The sequence below is a fragment of the Anoplolepis gracilipes genome, chromosome 7 (genome assembly GCF_047496725.1).
Source record: "Anoplolepis gracilipes chromosome 7, ASM4749672v1, whole genome shotgun sequence".
In the NCBI taxonomy this organism is placed as follows: Eukaryota; Metazoa; Arthropoda; class Insecta; order Hymenoptera; family Formicidae; genus Anoplolepis; species Anoplolepis gracilipes.
Window position 1 is genome coordinate 12954067 of NC_132976.1, and position 17485 is coordinate 12971551.

At 28.3% G+C, this 17485-nt stretch overlaps 1 protein-coding gene and 1 pseudogene across 5 annotated transcripts in view; one reads left to right on the plus strand and one right to left on the minus strand.

Moving 5' to 3' along the window:
* Positions 1–12552, minus strand: part of LOC140667398 (uncharacterized) — a 52438-nt gene extending 39886 nt beyond the window's left edge. The window contains exon 1 of one of the 5 annotated variants that reach the window (XM_072895294.1): positions 12536–12552. Coding sequence is in view for 2 of the 5 variants with exons in the window: in XM_072895292.1 (XP_072751393.1) it covers positions 1511–1634 (124 nt within the window). In the remaining 3 variants the exon portion in view is untranslated. Of the gene's footprint in view, positions 1–1510; positions 2055–2881; positions 2907–12535 lie in introns of those variants that run through there. The other 4 variants (XM_072895295.1, XM_072895292.1, XM_072895291.1 and 1 more) reach the window with 4 other exon arrangements.
* LOC140667399 (uncharacterized) lies at positions 718–16605 on the plus strand (annotated as a pseudogene).
* Positions 16606–17485: the final 880 nt, after the last annotated feature.

Genomic DNA, 17485 nt, shown 5'->3' on the forward strand with positions numbered 1-17485 from the left:
TGTAAACATAGTTCTATTTTGAATAAAATATGTTTTTATAGTTATGAATTATTTTCTTTCTTGATATTCTATCACATAATTATGATATTAATTATTTGTATTATATATTATCTGATTGTTATTTAGTTTATTAAAGTTTATTGAAGCGTTTATTTAAGCGTATTCATTGAGCGTACTTTATTTCCACCATGTATAAGATGAGAAAAAAAGGACAGAAAACCCCGATCATGTTATCTTTGTCTAGACGGCAATGGCGGTATTGCATTGTAAGGGAGACAAAGATAGCATTATTGTCTCTCCTTGAGCTCACGGTGCTACCAACATGATCCGCCTTAGTTGCACCTTAGATACAGATACCGATATCTCTGAATGTTGTATTCTGTCTCAAAAAAAAAAATATTTCCTCATAAATTTTTTTTTCTGTATTCCTTGTATAACTAAAATTTGGCATACATAGAAACGAATTCTGCTTTTTAGATCTTAAAAATTTATAATAAATAGAATACAAATTTGGGAGAAGAGCTACATCTGTCTTGTGATCAGTAACATGTTGTTAGGAATTTTATTTCGACGTTTTTTCAAAAATCCTTTCTGTATCATTCGATAAAAGCAATTTGACTGATTGCAAATATCATAATTTTTTTACGATTTTCTTTGTATTTTGGCCAGAATACGATATGTACGAATCTGTAGTTCACTACCGGCCGTCAGCAGAGGTTTCCTGCTGACGACACGGTACTAATCATTCCGATATAGTATAGAGTTCACTGGCACCTACATAAAATTACGCAGCTGCGTAATTACCGAGAATGCAACCTAATCAAATATTCATACATGGCATATATTTTAGTCATGAATAAAAAATTACAGTAGTGATATGTTGGCTTGAACTGAAGTAAGTCATAATTTATTGCCATCACTCTTGGCCTGGCAATTTATCTTTAACAAGCTTGCAAATTAATTATTTGAGAAATGCGCGAACATGTGCTACTGACATAACCTCAACGCGCAAAAAAGAAGGATGACAGTAGTAAGTCACTGTATACATTCGTTTCAGATTTTCCATCGCGTATGAGAGTCTAGGCGAAGAACGTATCAAATCTACTTTGCAAGATAATACTGAGTTGTAGCTTTCTGAGATAGTTTTAGATTCTATTAAAGTTAAGAACCTACTTAGGTTAAAAAAAAACAGTGAAAGAATGTGCACAGGGAACATACTTAGTCGTGCCAATACAAGGAAATTTTTAATTTTTTATAAAAATACACATAAAGTTATTAACAAAATTGTAAGGAGAGTTATTACTACATTCAAGATTATTTTATGTATTCCAGAACAACATAACATCATTAAAATTTACTTAAAAAAGAATGCAAACTTTAAAAATGCTCTATTATAAAATTGACATAAAATGATTTGACACGTTCGACTCCTGGACTCTTTGTGTATTAATTGTGCAGGTTCAACGTTTATTTTCTCTCTTTTTTTTATCTCTATTTATCTATTTCTTACCTGACACTATTTCCTGAGATGTCATTTGCAAAAGTAGTGCGAGCTGTTGCCGCTCGGACATCCGCGCTGGGTAACCGCGGAAACGACTGTTACCGCTTGCGGGCATTCCGTCCTCATAATTCATATAACACGCAACACGAAAAACGCGGACGTAAAACGTTAAAGACAAGCATGGGATGTAGCATATACGCGGTGAAACCCGCCACGAGCAAAGATAACCCTTAAAAATGCGCAGTCGGTCCACGCTATTTTGACCTACCGAGTTTGTATGCACACGCACAGAATCATCACAACAACGGCACGGCTACGAGTGTAATCATAACGACGCAGTCGCAAATGCCGTAGCAATTACAGTCGTTAATCGTGTATAAGATAAGATCATTCGCGTAACTCGCGGTTCTGTAACTGTCACTTCTCGGGCTGACGATTTGATTTCACGATGTGACATGTGCGCGGGCTCATGGCTTTGAAAACGAGATTCGCAACACTGATTCTAGGACACGGTGCACAATATGACGCAACATACGTATAATATATATTTTGATTTTCTGTGTTGGCACATCTGCGCGCGTCGCAAGAAAATTCAACATCGCGGGATATTCAAATTTGTCATGCCAGCCGAGATAATATATGTATACATGTATATTCACTATTTTGATTTTGTAATCATTGTAATGTATACATATTTGAGTTCGAACATATGGTGCTGATATTCAGCTGCAGATATATATTTTAATATAAATAAATATTAATATGTAAATATTAAAAGTATTATTATATATATTATTAATTAATTATTTTATTAATTATTCAGATAAATATTATTTTTATAATTAAATAATAAAATATTTATCTATGCAAAATGTTAAATCAAATATAAATATAAATATAAATATAAATTATATATATATATATATATATATATATACAGCGAAATGTTTAATTAAACTTCCACTTGTACAACACATTGTTATACATCTTTGTTCATTCAAAAGTGTGTACTAAATTAATTTGTTTTTTGATTGATTTACCGCGTTTATCTTATAATTATAATAATTATATATATATCTTATAATAATTATATATATATATATAATAGGTAATATAAGTAGAACGACCAAACTAGTCAATAATTTCTTTATTTAATATTACGACGACATTTCGACCATTTGGTTGTGGTCCTTTTCAAGTTTAACTATAATGAATAACAAATTAATTATAAATTGAACCAAGAAGATAAACGCGGTAAATCAATCAAAAAACAAATTAATTTAGTACACACTTTTGAATGAACAAAGATGTAAAACAATGTGTTGTACAAGTGGAAGTTTAATTAAACATTTCGCTGTTGTAGATATTGATATGACGAACCAACAAGTGACGGAACATGTCTTGTCAAAACTAATCTCGAAACTAAACTGTCGATTTTTTAAAAACATTTTAAACGACCTTTATAATCTTGTCATAAATATTGTGTAGATTTTCTGTGTCTTTTTGTAAGTTTATTGTGTTGTTGTTAAATTTCTTGATAAAAACATTTCGGCTTATTCTCTCTTTTTTATAAATTTCTCGTTATGTAAAATATCTGGGCTATCCCACTCAAAGTCATGTCCGAATTCAGATCTATGTTTATTTACTAATTACGGATTGACACGAAGGATGCAATTTTATATTTTTACAATGTTCTTTAAGCCGTGTGCGCAAATGTCTTTTTGTTTGGCCTATGTAAAACGCATCACAATTCTTACAACGAATTTTATATATGACATTAGTTCTATTATCAATATGTAACATATCTTTGCCACGTCTTATCAATGTGTTAAGCTTATTCGTTACTATCGACGCAACACTCAAACCCGTGTCTTGTATTGATCGGCGCAAACATGAACTAAAATCTTTAACATAAGGTAGTAACATAAAAAAGTTTTTCGGCTGTAATTTTTCAATAGATTCATCAGCGTTAGTGGTTTTACGATTCTTCAAAACATTGATCCTTTTTTGGATGTGTCGCTCAACAAATTGTTCAGGGAAACAATTATTACGTAACGTTTTACAAACTATATTTATATTCTCTTTGTGGAATCTGACATCTGAGAGTAGTAAGGCGTATATAAATTATGTTAAAGATTTTAGTTCATGTTTGCGCCGATCAATACAAGACACGGGTTTGAGTGTTGCGTCGATAGTAACGAATAAGCTTAACACATTGATAAGACATATTGATAATAGAACTAATGTCATATATAAAATTCGTTGTAAGGATTGTGATGCGTTTTACATAGGCCAAACAAAAAGACATTTGCGCACACGGCTTAAAGAACATTGTAAAAATATAAAATTGCATCCTTCGTGTCAATCCGTAATTAGTAAACATAGATCTGAATTCGGACATGACTTTGAGTGGGATAGCCCAGATATTTTACATAACGAGAAATTTATAAAAAAGAGAGAATAAGCCGAAATGTTTTTATCAAGAAATTATCAACAACACAATAAACTTACAAAAAGACACAGAAAATCTACACAATATTTATGACAAAATTATAAAGGTCGTTTAAAATGTTTTTAAAAAATCGACAGTTTAGTTTCGAGATTAGTTTTGACAAGACGTGTTCCGTCACTTGTTGGTTCGTCATATCAATATCTACAACATCGAAATGTTCAATTAACTTCCACTTGTACAACACATTGTTATACATCTTTGTTCACTCGAAAGTATGTACTAAATTAATTTGTTTTTTGATTGATTTACCGCGTTTATCTTCTTGGTTCAATTTATAATTAATTTGTTATTCATTATAGTTAAACTTGAAAAGGACCACAACCAAATGGTCGAAACGTCGTCGTAATATTAAATAAAGAAATTATTGGCTAGTTTGGTCGTTCTACTTATATTATCTATTATAGCTATTTCTATGTATAAAAATTAAAAGTTAATTTAGTAATGAGAAAAAGTGAGAGGGAGAAGAGCAGAGAAGAGAGAATTAATAGTATTTCTGTTTCGCATCAATCATTATTCAATTTTTCTATAGATTTTTAATTTACCAAAATTAGTAAAATTATATTTTTTTTTTACTAAAATTATATTTTCAATAATATTACAATATTACTATGACGATTAAATATCTTACGGTTTAACGGCGTGTGATCAAACATCGCATATCTCTGTCTGCTAAAAAATAATGAATACTAAAGAATTTATCCATGAAACTTAGTCTCAAGATATTATACTACAGGAGGAAATGGAAACTATTATAAATGATAATTCATCGGTATCTCTCTCTCTCTCTCTCTCTCTCAAGGCATAGAAAATATAAATGCTACTACTAATTCTTCGTCTGAAACCATTTATCAGTATGGTTTACCTGAAATTTTCGAAAATTCATCAAGATTGACAACTATTACAGTTGACTATCAAATGGATTCCTAAATTCAGAATGGAAAGTTGCAACATTCTCACAATGAAACTGTCCAACCAGTGCTCGAAAGCTTGAATTCTCCGAACAATTTATATTTATCGCATAATTCATTCCAACTGCAAGACAAAAATAAAGACAGAGAAGAATTAAGATTGCTACTTCGCAGTTGGAATCAAGAAGAATTAGTAGATCATCTTCTAAGTAAATAAATTTCTTATACATCTATGTTTTATTTTTTGTACAGTAAAAAACATACTTTTTTTAAGGTGAGAATGTTGTTATAAAAATACTTAAAATCATAAAGCAACACTATATCGAAAAACTGTTGAAACCATTTGATCTTACTACTCAAATATTATTTGAAGATAACTTAGAGAATTGGAGAAATTCTTTAAATCTTCCGCTGACAACACCAAATACAAATTTTTCTAACTTAACCATGTCTAAACCATCATCACCATCAATTACATCTGTTTCGACATCGGAATCACGTTTTTCGCCTTATAAAAGATTGCCAACTTCAAATGAAACTAATATGATAACGTTATCAACTATTTTAAATCAAAGTCAAAACGGCATCATGCTGGTAGAATACTACGCAAAATATGGAAAATTTGAAGATGAACAAAGATCATTGTTGTTCAATACTTGTGCGCATTTTTTCCACGAAAATAATATTACGATGTCGATGGCAGCAAGTTATAAACTTGAAAAAGAAATATTAGAAAGATTTCCTACTGAAAAAATAGTAAGTTTATTTGAAATCTGGAACAAAAAATTAATATTTGTGTGACGAAATGATTAACTTAATTCCATCTAGTTATATATTTGATTTAAACATTTTTATGTGTTTGAAAGACAAACAATAATTGATACATTATTCGCATAATGTTAAAGCACTCTATTTAATTTTTGCACTTAACGTATGCAATAAGTAAATTACAAAAAATAAAATAAAATAATTCTAATAATAATAAGTGATTAAAGATTGACTCGTGAAAACACAACTAATTAAAGACAAGTCTTAACAACTGGTCATAACTGGATCTTCTGGTGCTCACTCTTTAATATTTCTTGTGTTATTTTATACGTTTCAAAATTCATCAAACTACGCACCAATTTAATTTTCGGTCTTGAAACATAGCTATAAGATGAACAAGAAGATAGTAACATCACGATATTAAATTAATAATTGATTTAATAATAATGATGTTAACAAGCATCTGTTGCTTCTTTTCCTCTCAAATAAAATAATTCATAACAAAATACAAAACAAAATTTTAAATCTTAAAAATGTTGGAAATTATTAAAATACATAAATACAAATATATATATATATATATACATATACAGAACAACCTTCCGTCCGTAAAATGACGTATTCCTGATACAATTTTAAGACAATTTTTCCTTTATCAAAATTTGATTTGAAGCTTAGTTTTTGAGTTATAAGCAAAAATAGTTAGCAAATCACACGTCGAGTACAGAAGGCAGATAGGAACGGCGCGGCACACCGCAAGCGCGGGCGCAGCTGACCGTTCGACGAGTGATTACCGCCGCATAAGTCGCTAACTATTTTATCTTATAGCATAAAATTATGCTTTAAATAAAATTTTGATAAAGAAGAAAATGTCTTATAATTACGTCAGGAATGTGTTCCTTAAAATAACGTTGGACGCTGCGATAAGCTGATTGCTACACGCGATGTGTCTCTCAGCTGAGTCGGAAAATCAATATATCGATCAGTCTGAAGTCGTTGACGACAATGTCAATGACAATCGAAGGAGCGTCGCCGTCGCGGAGGCGGTTATTTCTCTCTCTCTCTCTCTTTCTTTCACTCACTCTGTTCCTTCCTTTTACGCACACACTCAGACATACACACATCGCGTGTAGCAATCAGCTGATCGCAGCGTCCGACGGCCGGCGATTCGGAACAACTTTTGGTTATTAAAGTAATATTATTTTAAGGAACACGTATTCCTGACGTAATTATAAGACATTTTCTTCTTTACCAAAATTTTATTTAAAGCATAATTTTATGCTATAAGATAAAATAGTTAGCGACTCATGCGGCGGTAATCACCCGTCGGACGGTTAGCTGCGCCCGCGCTCGCGGTGCGCCGCGCCGCTCCTGCCTGCCTTCTATACTCGACGCGTGATTTGCTAACTATTTTTGCTTATAACACAAAAACTACGCTTCAAATCAAATTTTGATAAAGGAAAAATTGTCTTAGAATTGTGTCAGAAATACGTCATTTTACGGACGGAAGGTTGTTCTGGGACACCCTGTATATATATATATTACAATAATAAATTATAAAATCTTTTAAATATATTATATACTATATTATTTATGCTATATTATTTATACTGTATTATTTATTAGAAAAATAATGTTTTTTATAATATTACTTTATGATTAAATTTTTTTATAATTGTAATTTACTTGTATTCTTTTTTTTTGTGTAAATATTGTATAATTTTTATATTAATAAAATTTTAATTTTTAATAAATAAAAATGTTTAAAATATAATATAGATAGAGGTAAGTAGATCATCTCTTTGTTGAAGATGAGTACATATAATTTCTTGGATATTCATATTTAAACTTTACTTTTATAGGAATATTATCGAAAAATGTAAACGTGAAAAATTATACAATAAATTTTCTAATTTAAAATCTTCTTTTAATATAGCAATTCGAAAACATATTTTACCAAAAAAACCAAAAAATTCAAATGTAACTCAACGGGATCATCAGAAAATATTTGGTACTTATTTTGTTTAAAAATTGTTAAAAATTATTTACAAACTTGTTAATAATGTTGAATTTTTTAGTTTCAGAACACGATGCAGAAAATTGCATTAATGCACTCAAAGTTGACAATCTGACATCGGAAGAATTCGACAATTGTTGGAAGGCATGTGGCCAACACCGATTAAAAGATATTAATAATATTGCAAATACTGCAGCTATTTTTGAAAAATGGCCCTTTTATAAAACTCCATCTGGTTTTAGATTGGTATCTATAATCTTAATAAATTTTTTATTAAGATTATATTATTAATTGTATCTATTTTTTATTAAGATTTTATTATTAATTGTATCTATAATGATAATGGAAATTTTGAAATGGCAACGGAATTGATTTTTAAAATGTTTTACAAATTAACATGGATTTTAATGTATTATTTGACACGGGAAATGGTCTCTTAAGTAAGTGGGACATTTGCTTAAACAATCTTATATTGTTTCTATGTAAAGATAATCACATAAAAGATAAATCCGTAAAAGGACATCTACAAATGTTAAAACAGGAAATAATTTCTGAAAGTAAGTTATATTATTTTGTTAAGAATTTTAGGAATTTGAAATGATTAATTAGTTAAATATATAATTAATTAGTCAAATATAATTATATTATTTTGTCACTTGAAAACTTAATCTTTATTTATCTGGTTTGTATAGATGGTCGTGATGCAATAGTTTTCTGGAGCCTTCATGGTTACTTCATTCCAACCAAAAGAATTGTGAAAAAAAATTCGACTGGCAAAAGAAATACCATAAAATTTACTATTAGAGATTCTCAGGAATCTTTTGTTTACGTTGGTAAATCTTACCAAGAAATACCATCTCATGTATCTTAAGAGTAAAAAAGAATCTATTCAACCCTTCATTATGTGTGTTGGCGAAAACATTTCGAAAATAACAGATATTTACGTGTATTTCGACGATGTTAAATATTTATTTAACAACTTTCTTAGGGCAGTTGATATACTATTTAAAATTTTTTATGTATTTTATTTAAATTTTCCGATTGAAAGTTTAATGTTTTGGAATTTTATTGAATCGAATTTTTTTGAAATTAAGTCTAATAATTGCTTTCCCAAAGTTCATGTATTGATAGAATATTTTAAAGCTGCATAAAAATATTGACCGTATCATTTTATCTTCTCATGTAATGCAGTATATATATATATATATATATATATATATATATATATATATGTATATACTGCATTACATGAGAAGATAAAATGATACGGTCAATATTTTTATGCAGCTTTTATATATATATATATATATATATATATATATATTAATATAGAATAATATACTTAAAAAAATTCTTTTATAATAAAAATTCTTATTTTGTGTTTCTTTTGTTATCTGAAGATCAGCCTCAGAGCTGTATTTTTTTATTTTCTTTAACTTTTTCTTTAATTTCGAACAATTCCATATTTGTATTTTTTAGAACAAACTATTTGTCATACATAGATCAGTACTATTACATTTGCTTAGGCAAAAATTGTTAGTACTACTAATGTATTTATTTAACATACGTATGTATTAAGCATATCTAATTTACTTAATAATCATGTTTATTAATAATAGTATATAAGTTTTCTATTTAGTTAAAAATGTAAATAAGCTAAAAATGTATTTAGAAATATTTATATAAAATTGTTAATAAATTAACAGATTTAACAATTCTACGTATATTTTTAATAAGTTTTATAATAAATTAGAAGTTAAAGATTAAAGTTGCTAGTATTTAATTATAAACAACGGGTTAATTAAAACGACTTAACTAGCCAAAATTATTTAATTTATTAACACGACGTTTCGATCATATGGTTGTGGTCCTTTTCAAGTGTCACTATAAAGAAAATATATAAAGGATCAAAAAATATATGGATACAATTTATACCGAATTAAACGTAAACAATGCAATGTAATGTCATTAAAAAACTAGTTTACTCACACGTAAATTAAGAAAAAGAAGAAAGAATACAATGGAACATGTATAAAGGTGGAACTTAATTGTGGAACAATTAAATATTTCACTAGTTAAAATCAACGGTTAATAAATTTAAATAAACGCAAACAACGAGACACGTCATGTCAACATGAGTTTTTAAACGAAACTGTCAATTTTTAGAAAGAAAAACAATTCAAACGACCTTTATAATCTTGTAATATATAATCATAAATATTATTTAAATTTTCAGTGTCTCTTTGTAGGTTAATCGTGGAATTAAATTTCTCGATGAAAAACATTTTAGCTATTTCTCTCTTCTTAATAAATTTTTCATTATGTAAAATAACCGGTGCGTTCCACTCAAACTCATGTCCAAATTCAATTCTGTGTTTGCTAACTGAGTGGGATTTTTATTACTATAAGTATTTTGCTGTATAATATATTTTACTGTATACATGTAACTGTAATTGAGTAACACGTTTTATATTATTAGTATTAATATATATATTTATTAATTTAATAACTTATTTAAATAAATAACAATTACATTTATTGATATTATATACTAATATATTTGATCCTTAAAGAAATTTATTACTGTAAGTATTAAATTGGTTAATGGTAAATTACTTACTGTGAATATTAAAAACACCAGTAACAGTGCTTTTAATACTTCAGATAAGTTATTAACCTTTAACCAATTTAATACTTATAGTCATAAATTTCTCTAAGGTTAAAATATATTTTTTTTAAATAGCAATAAATATAATTGTTATGTAATTAAATAATTCATCAAATTAATTAATAAATACGTTAATGCTAATAATAAAAAATTTATTACATAATTATATTTTTTATTGATTCAATAAATAATAATTTTAATGTGATATAATTTAATAAATGTTTTTTAATTAGATTACGAAAAAATTTATTGTTTCTATGAAACTTTTTAATAAATGTATGAAAAAATTTATTAATACAATGTAGTAGTCAATTATATTATCTTGTACTATTAATAAATCATGAAATGATGAAATTATTCATTAAATTAACGATTACATGCATTAATGATAACAATTCAATGCATGATTCAATTACATTATTTATTGACACAATAAAGTTTTTCGTTATTATAATAAACCCATGGTACATTTTTTCAATGTACATATTTATTGTTATAATTTTAGTAATAGTTTAATAACTCAAATTATCCTTTTATAAAATCTAAATCATTATAATAATAAAATAGTTCATTGCACCACTTTTAATGAATTTTTTCATTAATACAGTGAATACTTTTATTGCATTTATGTACTGTTTTGGTTCAGTGCACTGAATTTCGTCGTATACTTTTATATGACGGCATCATTGCTTTCAAGAATTTAATTCATCATAATATTTATAAACATTTTCTTCTTCTACACAGCGCTGCATACATTTTGTCTAGTTCTACTCTTATTCGTACTCATCTTCACTTTACTGAGCAATTCATCAGAACTTTTATCTCTCATTCAGTAGTTATTTATGGAAAGAGTTTTATAGTATATAATGTGCACTCAGTCACTTAAGTAAGGAATGTCAAGAGCATGGTACTACGGATGATTTCAGTACCTTTCGTTATGAAAATCGTCTAAAGTCAATTAAAGATTCCCTGATGTCATGCTATAAACCGTTGCAGCAGATAGCTAGACATGATCTAGGAAAAGAAAAGATTAAAATTATTCTGAATTCTAAGCCTAATCAGTTTGTGCTCTCTTTAAAACATTTTATTGCAAATGAAATCATTCGTGGTTCACGATCGTAAAGTTGTCATTGGTAATGTATGCCTCAGAATAAATACAAAGGACTCTTGTTTTACAACAAATCAAATCTTATATAAAATTAATTGTAATGGTTGTAATGCGTCATATGTGGGATCATCAAATGGTAATGTTGTTTTGCTAAAAAATCTTGTTTATAGACATCGAACTCTATTTTTTGTTGGTTGTAAGTTTCAAAAACAGGAAGACCTTTATACATATCCACTTCCCTCTTTTGAATTAGGTATTATCTGTGTTTCTCAGCTTGAGGAGAGGAGAATAGTATATCCTCTCAATGATATAAAATGCAAGTGCTACTTGATTCCAAATCAAGAAACTTGGTTGTGTGTGCCGTTACTTCACACTATTCCCTTAATGGAAAAAACCCATGCAGCACATGAAATGAATTAATAATCTAAACACATTTATGAAACGTAATATGTTAAATGACAAAACTCTGCACACGCTCGTAATTCTAACAACAAATAATCAGAAAGACGGCCAATAATCGAGCAAATTTCAATATATGTTGAAAAATTAAATAAAATTTATTGTTCAAACCTTTGAAAACATATTAAAGTAAACGTTTCGGTTGTACGCAGCCTTTATCAATACTATGTAACCTGTATAAATTGAAACGCAAAAAGCCAAAGTAAAGATAGTTAGCATGTCAACTGGGTCACATTAATATAAAAATTCCGACGTCAATGTACAATGTAAAAAGATAAAACACATTACAAATTCAACACAAATCAAAGTCCATCGCAAAACCGCAAGTCTCACACCAATAATTTTTGTTGGCCAATACGCAACGATCATCATAATTTTTTTTCTTTTCTTCGTGGGACAATCATTACTTCTTCGGTAGAGGACGAGAAACAATAACCGTCCACTGTTAACAAATCATGCGTTTTGTCAATAAAGGGTGAGACCATACTTTCTATAAAAAAGAAAAAAGGGAGAGTCTCACAATAATGATCGCTCGAAATAAAGTCATATTGCAAATGTGGACCTGAATTAAAAAAAAAATTTTTTTGAGCTTACTCTTCCTGTTTATAATGATTTTCACAAAAACTTAACTTCACACGAAACGCTCTTACAAAAGATAAAGAAACAAACTCATCTCCAGCAAATTCACCAGTAGACTAATAATGTTGATCTAAAGGTCGAGGAGCATCCTTTCTGTTTTTCAGACAAACATCCTGCTCATTCGAAATTATCATCATCTAACAAACAAGTTGTTATGTATTTTTTAGTTCCTGTAATATGTCAAAATATGATTCATTTAACAAATCTGTATCATTATGTGAATTTAAACCGTTATTCTGATCCCTGATGTGTAACATTTCCGAAATAAGTCTCTTGTGATAGTTAGATTCATAATCCAAAATTTTCACATCGTCCCAATTAAATGTATGTTTTTCTTTTAGTATATGTTTCGAAATAACCGAATGTCTGTCCGAACTTAGTTTTATGTTATTAATATGTTCTTTTATGCGTGTCTGTAGTTGTCTTTTTGTTTGTCCCACATATGACGCATTACAACCATTACAATTAATTTTATATATGACATTTGAATTCGTCATGAAAAGATTTTTGTCTTTTTGTACTTTTATAAATTTATCCAATTTATTCAAACATCGATATCCTATTAGATATTCTGCTTTTTCAATCTTTGAAACTATCGTTTCCGAAAGGTTTTTAACATATGGAACAACAAAAATCTTTTTCTTTACCCTGTCATTACAATTATCAAAACAAGTTGTTGGTTCTATTTGGTTGTTTTTGACTAAAATTCTCTTAGAGATGAGCTTGTTGATTCTTCTGTTCACAAATTTGAAAATCATTTCAAGAGGATAACCGTTGTCCATTAATATATTAATAGTTAATATAATGTTCTTTTTATGAAATTGTGGGTGTGACAACAATAATGCTCTATCAATCATATTGTAAATAATTCCGATTTTTTGGCTGAACGGATGATTGGAAAAGAACGATAATAATCTACCCGAAAAAGTTTTTTTACGAAACCAGTCAATGTAAATAGTACCATTGTTAATCTTAATCAACAAATCCAAAAAACTTAAACAACGGTCAACCTCGCACTCCAATGTGAATTTCAATCTGTCATGATAACTATTAAATGCGCTCAGAATTGCCGATACTAAATTCCTGGGTGCAGCCAACACGATATCGTCGACATATCTGTAATATAACGATGGGTTAAAATCCAATGAACCCAGTACAGATGTTTCCAAATCCTGCATGACTAAGTTGGCAATTATGGGTGATAATGGAGATCCCATAGGGCACCCATAAGTCTGTTTATAAATTTTATTATTGAATGTAAAATACGTCGACGTCAGTACAAAATTTACCGCAAACACGAATTCGTCCTGTGGCAAAGTGGTATGGGTTTTTATGTGATCCCAACGTTTTTTAATACTATTTATCGCAAGGTCTAAAGACACATTTGTAAACAACGAGACTACATCCAAGGAAATCAAAACGTCATTTTCATCAATTTTTTTGCCCGCAAGTATATTATATAAATCATAACTATTGCTCACGTGGCTCATAACAATCGGCACGCTATTCAATAAAATTTTATGTAAGAAACAAGCTAGCGAATACAAAGCCGTGTTAATAGACGAGACAATAAGTCTAAAGGGAATATTTTCCTTATGAATTTTCGGAAGACCATAGGCCTTCGGAAGCAAAGAGTCGCTAGAATGTAACAAATAATATTCTTTTTTAGATATCAATTCCTTCTTTAACCAATTCTTCAGTAAGTTATTGAGAGACCTCTCTATTTTTAAACATGGGTTATTCTTAATACACAAGTTTTTATCTTCCAATACCAACTCAATCTTTTTAATGTAATCCGTTCTATCCAATGCTACTGTGACATTACCTTTATCTGTAATATATTAATAATGTGTATTTATATTTCTTATTTTCTGTTTTACAGTTTGTTGTATTAAAATTTCTGCCAACAAATGAGGATCCAGATACATATTTTGATGTTGGTTTAAGAAAATGGATTTACACAGATCTTGATGATGAAATGTGGGGAAAAACATATTGGCCCTCTAATTCAAACTCTATAACACAATTAGTAAAAATTGAAAAATCTTTTAAAACTAATTGGTCAAAACATGATGTGGAAGTGAAGAGATTTTACAGTAAAATTTTATTTTATTCGTTTGTGAACACACACACACACTTATATATATATATATATATATATATATATATATACATATACATATCTACAGTAAAATACTTCAATAATTTTTCTAGATACTTATCCAAAAGCACGTGCAGCTATTTCTGGATTCCTCGCTGATTCTAATTATGAAACTGAGATAGCAACAGATGGGTCGAGGGAAAAGGAGGAAGAAGAGTCGACACATTACATCATCAGAGTGTTATTCTAATTCTAATTTCTCATTAAAATTAACGACGAAAATTATTCCTGCTCCTCCTCCTGTGTTTGTCAAGAAAGCTTTCTCCAACACTCAATACTGTGATAATGATTCAAATTCCAATACTTCTTCAAAACTGATGAAGAGAAAATGTTTGAATGAAAATTCTGATGAAAAAGAAAATGTTTCTGCTTCCTTTACTATTAAGTTAAGTAAGGTTGAAAAATTTCAAGAAGAAAAGTCTGAAGAAACAAAATTAAATAAAAGAGTTAAAACAAAAAGGCCGTTTTCTAACATTCTCACGTGAACTTGACAGGAAAGGAAATTCAAACAGCAAAAGAAATTGCGGCCTCAAAAATGAAAAGGCCAGAATTATTAACCTCATTAAGCAAGATTGTAAAAAATCCATTAAAACCTGTGTCGTCATCTGTGTCAAAATCTTCTCCAACTTCTTCCAATTCGTTGTTTACAAATAGTCCTGTTAATTCTGATATAAGTGCTGTTCAAGAAGAAGAAAATCTTTCAAATGTTCAATCACCGATGCAAGATACAATACTTGAAGACAATTTGTTTATTGATGATCCAATTTCAACGCAAGATTCTATGACAACCGATAATTTTAATCGTAATTCTAAGAACATCAACAGTGACTCAAACTGCGAAAATTCATCAGAATTATCTATTTCAAGCACTTCCTATCCTAAAGACAGACGTACAACATTTAAAGAGCAGTTGCATAATAAAAACAAAAGTTGTTGTGATATGAGTGTAAAACTAATATTTGTTTTTAGTGACTCTAATTTCTCTATGTTTATTGCAGAGGAGACATTAAGCTTATTCAAAACAAAATTTGACAGAACACTTATTATAATGGAAGAAGTTTCTGGAAAACTAGATATTCTCAACATAAGCAAGCTCATGAGAGTTTTAATACCTTCAGAAAAAAGAATTTCGTGTCCTGAAAAAATGCCAGCGTTACCGCTCAACACAAAACAAGATTTAGAAGAATTTAACAAATTCTTAAAGGCGAATCATAATTTAGCTGCTGCTGTAAATATATAATTTCTCTTTGATTTTTTAAAGAAAGTTTCCTTTTATATGTGCTTACTAATGTTTTATTATTTCTCGTTTATTGTGTTATATAGTGTCATTACATGTCTAGTTATATGAAGTTAAGTGTGAAAAATCCTGAAAGGAAAAGTGCAACAAATATGCTAACAAAATTACTCTCTAATACACTGGCAAGTGAAATAAATTGTGACGGAGGTAATGGGAAAATTGCTTTCAAATCTCTTAAACTTTATGATTTGTTTCAAGGTAATTATTTACTAATACGTTGGATTATTATTTTTATGCAAAAAGATGCAAAATGTTTGATATTTATATATGTACATGTCTTATTCTAGGAACTCTTCAAATAGTTTTTTCGAATAGTGATCTCACTGAAGCAAATGCAGCTTTGGCTGGGTGGTTAAAAGATGCAAAATGGCGCAAGCAGTGTGACGGCAGTTTGGGAAATAGGAAGAAGAAATCTTAATTACGACAGAACAAGAATAGCTTTTTTATAAATAATATATTAAATGTTTAATTAATGGATTCATGAGTATATCAACTTTTTTTGAGTAAGCATTTTGCACAGAACAGTACGGGATTATTTGTGCTTTGATAAGATTATTTTTATACTTTAAAGAAAATGTGATTGTTATTTTATGGCAGAGTCTTTGATAAGATGACTTTTAATACAACTGTTTAAAGAAAATGTGATTATTTTATTTTAAAAAAGCTTTATATTGTTACGTTATATTATTACATTAGCTATATTGGGGCTCTCTTAATGGTTTATTTTATTTTCATGTATCATAGAGTTAGATAAATGGCTGTGTATGTGTAATATTTTAGTTTAGAAAGCGTATTAGAGAGATCTTGACAATGTTAAAACATTTAAATATTCTAAGCGATATTTCCAAAGATAATAATATATATATACACACTTCGTCATACAAAGTATAACGACTACTTTTATAAATTCTAGTTTGTAAACATTAATTAACACATTCTTTTGACAAATATTTATAATAAATAATAATGATAATAACAATAATGTTATGTGTATTATCAGTATATGTATTCACTATTTATAAAACTTACATTATTGTATAATTCATATATTTTATCTTTCCCCTTTTTTATTGTAAAAATCGAAATGTCTTTTCTTCCTGAAGATATGATATATATATAGATAATTATGTAATTAAATTAAAATGCCTATTATAATATACATATATACATATATATATATATATATATATATATAGAAATAAGAATAAAATATAAATAAAAAGATTCATCTCTTTATATAATTACTATATGACAATAGTAACACTAAAAAAGTTTGAATTAATATACGTAAAGAAATGATTAAAAAAGTAATCATTTATATGTATATATATATATATATATATATATCATTAATTTTTAATAATTTAAATTTATATATATATATATAAGTTTAAATTTAATAATATAAAAAAATTAATGATATACATGATATATAAATTAATTGACT